The sequence below is a fragment of the Pteropus vampyrus genome, unplaced genomic scaffold, assembly GCF_000151845.1.
Source record: "Pteropus vampyrus isolate Shadow unplaced genomic scaffold, Pvam_2.0 Scaffold279, whole genome shotgun sequence".
Lineage (NCBI taxonomy): Eukaryota > Metazoa > Chordata > Mammalia > Chiroptera > Pteropodidae > Pteropus > Pteropus vampyrus.
In genome coordinates, this window is record NW_011889060.1 from 843,045 (window position 1) to 854,974 (window position 11,930).

Below are 11,930 nucleotides of genomic sequence, written 5' to 3' on the forward strand. Positions count from 1 at the left end.
ACTTCACACCACTGTGACGGCTGTAATAAAAAAGACAATGACAAGTAGCAGCGAGGGAGTGGGTAAACTAGGACTCTCATATGTTACTGGTGGATGCAAAATGGTGCAGCTGCTTTGGAAGAGTCCGGTCGTTTCTCAGAAAGTTAAAGTTAGCATGTGGCCCAGCCCTTCCACTCCGGGGTATGTTCGTTCACACAAAACCATGCACACAAATGTCCACGGCAGCACGATTTTATCATCGCAGCCCAGAAGTGGAAACCACCGATGAACAGATAAACGACATGGAGTCTCTCTGCACGATGAAGTATTACTCAGCCACGGAAAGGAATGCTGATTCACACTTCAACACAGACGACGCTTAAAAACATTGCTAAGTGAAAGAAGTCAGACACAAAAGTGGTCATATAGCATACGATTCCATTTATAGGAAATGTCCAGAATATGTAAATCCACAGACAGAAAACAGACTAGGGGATGCCGGGGGCGGGGTGGTGGCAGAAAGAAAGGGGAGTGACTGCTGACGAGTGGTGAATAAAAATGTTCTGAAGGAGAAAATCATGATGGTTACACGACTTTGTGAATATAGTAAAACACTGAATTGTATACCTTAAATAGGTGAATTTTATGGCACATAAACTATTTCAATAAAAACAAAGGAAAAACATCAATGATTCTTAACTGTTTCTGGATTATCAACCCCTTTGAGAGCTACTGACTCTCTTCCAAGAAAAAAATATCCACACATAAAAACTTGCACATGATTTTCATAGATTAAGAGACCCCATCTCACACATGGAGGACCACCGGTTAAGGACCTCGGTCGGTGTAAATCTCCAACATGAAAATAGTTTCTATGTCCCCAAAAAGCTTCAAGTGACGTATTCTATGAGGGACATGACTTCTTTAACTAAGGTTGTTTTATAATCCAATTAATATTCCTAAATCGTTGGTTGAAAGCTGTTTGAGGATGGATGGAACAGTCACCTAATTCTTCCAATCATGGGACAGCTACTCCTGCCAGGCACCATGCTGAGAGCCACCACCACCCAGCGAAGGCCGCTCCTACTCCCACTTTACAAAACGAGGAAACAAAACCTAGATCGACCAGCTCACACTGTCTCGGCGATGAGGCGGGGCTGAGGGTCACCAGCACTGTAAGACCCAAGTCCACTGACGCAAACTAGTGAGCACCCGTGCATGTCTGTGGGACACAGAACATATCTGGACCATCTGCTGAAGTCTCAAGTCATTGATACGTACAGGAAATATGCTGGCCACGGTCCCCAGGAGTAAAAGGGCGTGGTGATGGGTCTGCGGCATCTCTGAGACACGGATGCACTGCACGATCAACTCCACGTTGAACTTCTCCTCATCTAGAACATCTGTGGTGGTGAGAAGTAACCCGTCTGAGTGGCAGGCACAGTCCTACGCGAAGCAGACTCTCCCGCCCGCTCCCTCCAGCAAAGCACAGGCGTACCTTTCGGTATTCTGCCACCGTCCGGAGAGAGTTTTTGGCAGATGTTGAGCAAACAACTCAGAATTAATTGTTTGGTATACTCCATGTTTCCCTGCTCCGGTGGCAAAGGTTCTAAACACCTTCAGGACCCAGAAGAGAGATGATGGAGAATGAAAAAGTTGTAGTTTCAGTGATGTGTCAATGACCACGGTCAGAACACACAGTAAATAAGGAATGACTGTAAACAAGATGGAAGAGGGTAACTGGTTTACATCAGGTTACCTCTCCTCTCTACTGCACTTTCCATCAACCTGCTGGGAATCTTAGAATTACTTTGCTCTTCAGATGAAACCACACGTCCACAATCCAACTAAAAAGTAGAGTGGGAGTCCCGCTCCATCTTTAAATAAAAATAATGCTGCCCCAGGGATATGCTACTGAAAGTCAGGAAAGTAGGCTGTGAGAGGTCATTTCTACATAATACAGGGCACTGGCAACAGGGACCTAAAACCATTTTTTCAATCCTTCAACGGCAGCACTACACAGCAGACAGCACAGACCAGTGAAGCAGGAGGAGACGTCGCAGAGAGAATGTTAAATGGAGTAAGATGACGAAGAATCAGAATCCCCTTCTCCTCGCGATCCAAGGCAGTGTCGGTACCTTGACAGCAGGTTGAAAAGAGTCGGTATCAATATCTGAGGGTTTTTGAGTTTCTTTTTGTGCTGTAGTAATTCTAGGATGAGGGTTACTCTTGGCCAGTAAGAACCTCCAACTTCCTGAACAGATTCTGGATCTTGTGATTTTCTGAAAAACAGATAAGGCAAATATTGGAAAAGCAAATACTATCAGTACTAAGTAAAAATATATCTATTATGCCAAATGGATGGGTATCAAAAAATCACGATGGTTTTTTTTTTTAGCATTCAAGACCTGGGAACAGCAGCACGTTCTCCCTGAATTCATGGCACTTACTTCTGCTGCATCTTCTGCCTTCTTGTTTGCTGAACTGTGCCCAGGGACTTAGTTTTATCTGGTGGCTCCAGTTCTATTCTGACTTGTTCAGCATTAACAGAAATCTGAAATATGAAAGAACAACAGCTGATGATGTAACTCACGGGGTAAAATTAGAGCAGTGAGTGCTGACTGAAAGAGATACAATGAAACATCTCTGCCCACTTCCACGTCTCCCTACGACTCCAGAGTCCAGGCCAATCCCCAAAGGCAACCGCCACTGACAAGTACTTCTGGAAATTTTCCATATACCGACAGCTGTATAAAGGTTTAAAACAACAAAGAAATAGGAGTACATGATACATGCTACTCTGTACCTTAATCTGTTTCACTTATCTTAGAAATCTAAGTACATATGTTAAAATTCTGAGAACAGCCGAATCTGGGCACTAGGACTTCAGCATACTGTTAGCTACTTTTGTGACAAAATGAAGCACAAAATAACTAGGTGGTTATTCTGATGTACGGCTGGGTTTCAGTGTTCAGGTACATAAAACCACTGAGCAAGTTCCCAACTGCATTGTATACGTCCTTAGACGACTGCTTAGGATCAGCAGAATAACCCATCACTCAGTTGGAAATACGAGGCCACCACGCACTCCTGCTGCTTGCACAAAGCAGGCAGACCCCCTACCATACATCAGGTCCAAACTAATACACATCCTGCCTGGTTAAAGCTACAGATACTTCACACACTGAGAATAATGGCGAAGACTTATAATTCTGATTTGGTACTTCTCTCTGACCTACTTTTCCACAATTCCTGTTAATGGTAACATCCGACTTTCTAAAAGCACTGTAAAATGGAAGATGCTTAAACACGGTGTTACTTGGAAGAGAACAAATGTTAATAAACAAATTACAGAATGTTTGCAACTTACCCCTTTAAAAACACTGCTAATAGTCTGAGCACAATGCGAATTTTTACAGTTCACCAATAAATCAAACAAAATGTGCAAAAGCTTCTGCTGAACTTTTCCATCCGATATAGCTGCAAAAAATGGCTTTGTAATCTAGAGGAGACAAAAAAAAGGCAATTGAGCTCAATGGGCAAACCTGAATTCCAAAAATATTTATGTCATTCTCTTACGATGTAACATTGTTTCCAATTTTGTCAGTTAAAATGCAATTTTTTAAATGACCCATGTACATCAGTTTTGCAAAATGGGTCAAATATGTCATATTCCTTTAAAACACATCCAGTCCATTTCATCTTCTCCAAGCAAACGTTACACATTTTTAAAAGCCTGAATGTGCTTTAGTTTCTGAAAGAAGTCACTGACCTTTTCGAGGGCTGTAATCTGAACAGTTGGCATTCCCGGGTAAAGTTCCTTTGCTGTGTGCATGGCTTTTATAAATATATCTAGACTCTTTGGGTCCTTATGTAGAAGGGAAGCTGAATATTCATTGTATTTTCCCAGAGCGAGATGCAAAACAGCAGCCTCATCTGGCAGGACAGCTGTGGGCTCCTGCTGGGTCTTTTCTAACAGCTGTTCCACCATAGGCAAGAGCTGAGAAAGCACCATCTGAAGATTGGGAAATTTATTAGTAAATTGTTATTATATTGATACATGTTTTTGCTTGCTTTATAAAGACCTCCAGAGATATGTTGGAAGACTGGGAGCTTAGCCTAGAGAAAAAAAATAAAACCAATAATGACGAACTCTTGGACACAGGATGGCTATTTAGCCAAGTAAGCACTCAGGCAGTCCGTAATGGCCGAAAGCTCTAAACCCATCGGAGGTGAGTGGAGAAACCCGTGAGTGTCCCAACACTTTTTAAAAACAGGAAATACACAGTAACCTGAAGTTTTAGACTATAAAAATAAAATTTTAGCTTTCTCTAAAACACCACACGCTTCCCCAAATAATGTTTCCAACTTGGTAAAATATTAATTCAAATTAGCATGTGAAGTCTTTAATAACTAGGTCCCAGCAAATTACGGCTGGCAGGCCAGACCCTGAGGGCCGTCTGTTTTGGAAATCCTGTTCACTGACACACGGCCACCTGGTCTGTTTCTGTGCCATCCTCCGCTGCCATCGTGATGCAAAGGCAGAGCTGAGCGCTCCAACAGAGAATGCCTGGCCTGCTGAGTTTAAAATATTTACTATTTGGCCTTTTACTGAACAAGATTGTCAATTCCTGGTTTAAACTACACCAGGAGCAACACAGAGCTGATAAATGCCATCTGTTTGCTCCCACCAGAAAGATACAATCAAATGGTTTCCACCCAGTTCTACCCATTTTAGTTCCCCAAGTTGCAATCGGTCGAGACAGGTGGTGCACAGGCTGAGGGACCGGCTCTTCTGTGATACAAGCTTCCTTGACAACATGATGAAAGCTATGCATGTCCCCCCAGAAAAGGATACAACCATGTACATTTATTTTCCCCACCTTAACTTCCCCCCACTCACTTCCACTCCTGACCTATGGATGTTGCCGTTTCCCTTTTGAAGAACTGGATCTCTGAAGGCGGGGCGTCTCCTCCCACCTGCTCGAGATGCACCCCTGGGGGGCCAGGGGGTATGATCCGTGGCTCCACCTGGGGCACGAACCCAGGACCTTCTGCGTGTAAAGCAGATGTGCTAACCGCTACACTATGGAGCCACTCCCGCAACCACGTACATTTAAAGAGTGAGCAAATGATCCCAGAATGTTCAGACTCCATGTCTGAATACATTACTTTGAGGAGCATTTTCACCCGAAGAACGGACGCGAAACAAGTTTTTCTGCAGTGCACCTTCAGTGGGTTTCCCATGTGTTTTAAACTCATTTAAAATCAAAACAGTGATTACACAGGGATACACACAACTTTAAAACAGAACAAACTCGCCAATATTTGCTTTTTGTATCCTGTATCTTCTCCACCACAATGCTCCCCCCATCGAATTAAGAATATTTCTGAACGTCACCCTACAAATGTGTCCCGCACACAGGAGCATTTACGACCCTTGCAACAGCACAGCAGATGCACACACCTCGCTGCTGACTTCCTGAAGCACTTTCATGAGATCTTTTGCAACATAAGATGGGCAACTATATACACAACAAAGCAGGTTTTTCAACGTTTCAGACAACTTCTGATGAGATTTCAGTTTCTTTTCTCTCTGTAGTTCTTCAAATAAAGCAGCCAAATCCTAGGATACCAAAAAAAAAAAAAAAAAGGGTAAAAGGATTAAGGGACTATAAAGGTTAAACGTACTAATGACAGAAAATTCTTTTCCAAATGATGTGAGATAACTTACAATTTTTCATTTCCCCTTGAAACCTTAATAGGAAAGAACATCAGTACCCTCCGTTAGCTCACTCTCAAAAGCCAGACACTGGTCTTCTGGCCGAGGGAAGGATGGCAGAATTGGAACATGGTCTCACTGTCTTTTACAAATGGGGGAAGAAAAGTGTGCAGATATTGACATATCTGTTTCTAAATTCGGTGACTGAAGTCGATCAAAATCCCTCCAAATAAAGCTCAAGAAAGGAAGACAATGCTTGTGTTATATGCGGGCACGCGCACATGCCATCTCTGTGCTGACGAGTTACCTGAACGACGTAGGTGGCATCTGAGGTGATCTCCTCTGCTTTAGGAACCACGTGATCTATTACCAGTTGAAACTGGGACGCCACCCCGCTGAAGGCCTGCAAACAATGAATGGCCGCCCTTCGTATTTCTTTTACGGGGCTCCTCAGATTAAGGAGCAGCGATGCCACCACTACAAACGAAAGGAAAAAAAATTAAATAACAATTTAAAAAATAAAAACAGTGCAAAACTTAAACAGTACCAAAGAGTACATAATGAAAAGTTTTCCTCTGAACTCAAACTCCCACCCCAAAGACCATTCACTGTTTTATCATTCTAGAAAAATGTTAGACGTGAACTAGTATATTCTTTTGAAAATACACAAATGAAAACATAGTATGTGTATTATATATTATGTATATATATACACACCCCATGTTCTGCAGGAATTGTTATAGCATCTCAATGTATTCTGAAAGTGTTTTCAACATGACTCTAAATTAAATCATTCTCTTTAAATTGTACAGGTCTCCACTGTATTCTCCCTATTTTTGAAACTAGTACTTTACTAATTTAGGTTGTTTTTAGTCCTTTGGGCTTTAAAACTGCTGCAACAAACACACCCGCACAAAAATACAGAGAAAAAAACACACATGTGTGTCACACGCTGCAAAGATTTTGTCCTGAATCGGAGTTTGTTGTGACTTTACTTTTCAATGTAGAAATTTTAGTCAAATTCTTCTCCTAGTTTTGTGTGTTGCTGAGGAAGGCCCTTCCCACTGAGTTTTAAAAATATCTACCTCTATACTTAGAGAGAGATCATATGTACTCCATGTTTTTTCCTAACATTAGAGCTAAGTTTTTTACGTGAAATCTTTAGTTCACGTGAAACTTTTGCCTATGGAATGAGGCTGAAGTCAAACTTTAAAAATGTTTCTAGACATCCCATCTAATAATCCACCTAAGAACCCTGATGTGGAGCATCAGCTTTATCACTCACATTCCATCGGTATCTGAAGCATCTACTTCTGCCAACGAGAACTCTACAACCGTGTTCGTGACAGTGATGAATTTAAAGAGGAATGCTCTCGCATTCTCATTTTCCTTAGATTTAAAACAGTATATTTTACCAAAAATTGAAAAAAATACTTCACTTTTGCTTTTAAACATGCAAGTAAATTAACTATATTGATCAGGCATAACAAACCAAAGACAGCCTTCACCTTACAAATGACATTAAATGCCTATTCATTTAACAAAGATTTGTTACATGCAAGACTGAGCCAGGATACGTATCCGCACAAAAAGTAATAAATGAAGCTGAGAGTCCCAAGCCACTCACAAAACTTAATTTGTATAATATTACAATACCTTTTTCTTTTGAACAGCATAACGTATTTTCTAAAATAAATTAAGAGAAACACTTCCTAGATGCCCCATGGACAAGATATGGCTAGAAGCTCCCTGCAGGTCAGAGCGAACACTGAGGACAAGTACACTGACTCAGGAGCCTGGTGGAGGCCTCTGGGACTCCAGGGTACAGTCCTTGAGCCCTCAAGTAGAACAAGGTGCTTCTCCCATTTTCAGTGGAGTCCTGTGACATGTCCAGGCAGCATAAATGCAGAGGTACTTTAGGAAGGGGGAAGGTGACAGAGGACAAGGCAGAGGGGGTAAGCAGGAGCCTGTCCTGCAGCAAAACCAGGAGAAAAGTCAAGTCCGTTGGTCTTGCTATTTTTAGACAGAGACATACTCCTCAGGGGTCACTGCCCTTGATGACAAAGAATAGTAAATATTTCATACCTATCAAAATAGCTATGACCTCCAAATAAAATATACAGACTTTTATGAAAACTCAGAAATTGAACAGAAGATATCCGTTTAAATAAATTACGCTATCTCCATGAGACAGAATACCCTGCAGACATTTTATTTTATTATTTTATTATTTTTAGGCGAGGCAACCCTTGGTTGACCTCACAGACTGCAAGGACCTTGTCAGTTTACAATCTCTTATTTTTTTTTTTTTTTACGCCTACAGCACCTGGTCTTCCTAGGTGGCCTCCCATCCAAGTACTAACCAGGCCCAACTCTGTTCAGTTTCCAAGCTCTGCAGACATTTTAAAGAAGATAAATGTCTATATTTATTAGTACAGGACAATGATTTTAACATCAATTGAAAAATTAAAGTTAAAAAACAGGAAATTCTCACCAAAACAACAAAAACCAACTGATAAAACCTTACAAGTAAATCCACCCATAACAGGGATTGTAGTTTTATAGAAGGAGAGAAATAATTACATTGTGGGATTTTATCTTATAAGTAAAACTTGAATCTATAAATCTACTTGACCTTACATTTAATAAGAATTTGGTTACAACGGTAATCGTGTGCTTTTTCACGGAGCTAATAAAAAGACAAGAATTAAGAAACTGTTCTGAGAAAAGTTTATGATCATTCATTTTGCTTTCACAGAACATTTATAAAGAGCAATTCTGAATAAAAAGAAAAAAAATAATCAAGAACACCTTCAAGTTTCCCCAGGGCACTCGTTCCTGACATTGAAATCACACCCGTCGCCCTAATCGACTTCCTATCTTCAGTCACTTCTGCCAGGCGTGCTTTTCAACATCGTATTTAAACTCGTGAAATTCTGTATCTTTTGCAAAAGCTGCAATTTCAATACCAAAAATACAAATTTTATTTTTGGGTGCTGAATGTGACTTGTAACTGATATAAGAGGGAAATCAGGAGGGCTGAGTGGACACCCAGACACAAGCAGCCCGCTGAACACCGAACTGTGGTGACGCTTTGCCTTTCCTAGAAACCCCGTGGCTGCCGAGGCTCAGAAAATGAGGCTGGATATTAAGAACCCATGATTCACCACCTGCCATTCCTATCTTCCTTTTGGTGAGATTTTGCAATTCACATTTATAACTTAAAAGCAATACTTAGAAATAACCAAAAATAGGAGAGAGAGAGAGAGAGAGAGAGAGAGAGAGAGAGAGGGGAGCACGAGCGCATACACACGCACACGCGTGTGTGCTGTTTAAATAAAATAATAAAAAAATTCTCAAACCCACGGCCCACACAAACTACCTACAGACCATGACAACGCCACAAAGCCACCTGCAGTACCTGGAGAAGACACGGAGGCCAGGCGGTGTCGACACTGTGGCTTCTGGGAGGAGAGCACGGCGCAGCCCACATAGAGAGCTTGGGTCTGCAGCACTGTCCCCACGCTGCACCTCGGTGGGTGTGAACGGCTAGAACCGTAGGTCCACAAAACAGAAAAGAACTTGAATAACTGGAAAACATCTTCTAGATGTACCTAAATTGAAACAACACAGAAACAAACAAGACAGTGAACAGAAGTTGGTTCCAAATCCTCTTCACTAGTGTACAATTATAAAAGACGAATACTTTATTGCAACATTTCATTTTGTCTAATCACTTACAATTCTTCTATACTTGGCATTTTAACCAGTTGGGAAGTACGTAAATGAAAGAATTCAAAGGACTGATGTGCTGTGATATTCAGAGGACTCGCTGTAACTGCACTTGAACATGTTTAATAAAAAAAAAAAAATACTAAGCAGAAAACAAGAGTGATGTTGAATTCCTTAACCCATTTCCCGTTTGCCCCAAAAACACTCGCCGGCAGCAGCTGCGCCTGCAGCATCTACCCCAAGATAATCGCGGATCACAGTCCTAACCTCACCCCCAAAGTTTGCCATGAAACATCTCACCTTTATTACTCTTTTCACGTCGCTCTAGTCTACCGATAGTCTTTGAAAACAAATGATATCATTCTATTTACAGCACTCTTTTAGTAGTGGTGTTACTGTTTATAAAATATAGTAATTCTCCACTGCTAAAAACGTCAAATCCTAGAAAACGTACCATTCCTACACATGACGTTAAATGAACACTGGCAGCGAGCTGCACTTTTTTCTCTGAATGGGAAACGAGTTAACTAAGTGACTCTGCATATGCTGCATCACCTCTCTGAACATCAGTTTCTCACCGGTGACGGCATTAAGCCACTAAACAAAATGGCCTGTCATGACTAATAAACAGAGGAATAGCGAACACGTCAACAGGTGTGCTTGGCCCAGCCTACTGACCAAGGTCACAACTACAGCGCCGCCTGACAGGGCCCGTGTTTTTCATCACATACTCATCACTGTTTAAAAGTCTACTTCCGTCTTCATTCAAAACCGTCATAACTAAAATCACCTGCAACATCTTAAAGGGAGAGTGCGCCTGCAGACGATGAGCCTCGTACCTTTATGAAGAGCTTCATGAGAACCCTGAAGTGGACCGCGTCGGCCCCTCTGAGCACCGTCTCGAAGAGCCCGGCGAGCAGGTGCAGATAGTCCCTGCTGTCCTCCTCCAGCCGGTCAGGATCCCACCACACGTCACCTACACGGACGTGACAAGAGAGAAGACGCCTGACTTACATGGACATGCTGCTGGGACTTTTCACTCGAGACACAGAACACCCACGCCAGTCAAACAGTCTTCCAGCATATCACACTCAAGATTCACCCCTCATCCTACCTTTAGGAAAAGATTTAGGAGCCTTGAGTGCATGAATAAAGTTTTTCAGTGCAAATACGAGTAACACTGAGTCCTCCACAGCGATCCTCTGGGCAGCGTTGACCTGGCGTATGTAATGTGCCCACAGTTCCACTGGTATCCCTCTGTCCATTGTCAGCTCCAAGTGCCACTCCAAGGGGATTTCCTGAGACAGCAAGGGCAGATTTAAGGGGGTTCTGAACGCGGGTTATACAGGTGAACTGCAAAGGCTGTGTATGACTGAGTGACACGCAACACTGCCTGCACGCTTGTTTAGGTGGGAGGGCTAACAACTTTGATCGGTGTGTCAAGCGGTCTAACCATCGCTATTCACAGGATTCGACACGTGGAAGTTAACCACGGCTCCATTTTATGTTTTCTTACAACACCATCCCTAAAAACCAATGTTACCCACATAAATCGTGTTTATCAAATGGTACATTTAGAAACAGAACGATAAGGAGTTAGATTTCCACCAGATCATTAAAGGAGCTTTTCTCATTTCACATTTTTTACTGCCAAGCTGAAGATGGCACGTGGTAAAATCTCCAAACCCGCAGATGATTCTAAACAAGTAGCAAAATGTTAAGGCGTTTACAAGTTATAATGCAAATGCTAAAAGCATGAGAAAAGGTGTAGGAAAATGACAAACAAGACTGCACAGGGGAGCACAGAGTACTAACTTGGAAGAAAAATAATCCAAAGCCAGACTTATGTCCTTAGTGAGGAAATTCTGGGTTCAGTGTGCTCCTACAGCCCAAAAGATGTTCATGACTCTCGGGAAGGGGATTAAATATAAAACAACTTAGAACCACCTCGATCTATATGTAAAACACTTAATTTGTCCCCACTTCTAATACTGAGAACAAATACAATTCAGGTTATCACACCTTACAAAGGATAACAAAAGGAATTAAGAAGGGCTTATCTGGGCTACTTTTTAAAATACGAAGATTCACTCTCTTAAACTTTACATAACTTTAGCTATCAACAGCCAACCAGAACGTATAAAATCCTGAGGGTGTATGGAAATGTGAAAAGGATGAGATTCGTTTAGCTCATCCTGTAATGAGGAGCTCTCTGAAGTTTGGAGAACGTATACAAACAAAATACTACTATATATGAAAAGAAACAACCTCATTACCTCAAGATGTGGTGCTAGGTAAAGATAAAAATAACTGAAACGTGGTCCCTAATTAATAACACTGTCAAAGACAGTAGAAGGCTGGTTAAGATCAAAATCTAATGTAATATCAAAATAATACAAAAGATCTGTTTCTAGCAAACAACATAATGAAGTAATATTTTGTTCAAGGGCTGACACATCTAGCGAATTCTTCATCACTAAAGGCCGTTAGGTATAGC

General features: G+C 41.6%; 2 protein-coding genes across 2 annotated transcripts in view; one reads left to right on the top strand and one right to left on the bottom strand.

Annotated features, from left to right (window-relative positions):
• The window catches only part of ACTN2 (actinin alpha 2), a 389,901-nt gene that overhangs the window by 254,815 nt on the left and 123,156 nt on the right, over positions 1-11,930 (top strand). The gene's annotated exons all lie outside the window — the stretch shown is intronic.
• On the bottom strand, positions 1,129-10,911 carry LOC111729756 (HEAT repeat-containing protein 1-like). Its single transcript, XM_023520826.1, has 11 exons — positions 10,548-10,911; positions 10,273-10,409; positions 9,123-9,315; positions 6,009-6,178; positions 5,447-5,605; positions 3,752-3,994; positions 3,350-3,481; positions 2,430-2,533; positions 2,118-2,261; positions 1,478-1,596; positions 1,129-1,382 (listed from the first exon to the last, which is right to left on the bottom strand). The coding sequence occupies exons 1-11, from the start codon at positions 10,696-10,698 to the stop codon at positions 1,144-1,146; spliced, it is 1,791 nt and encodes a 596-aa protein (XP_023376594.1). The 5' UTR covers positions 10,699-10,911; the 3' UTR covers positions 1,129-1,143.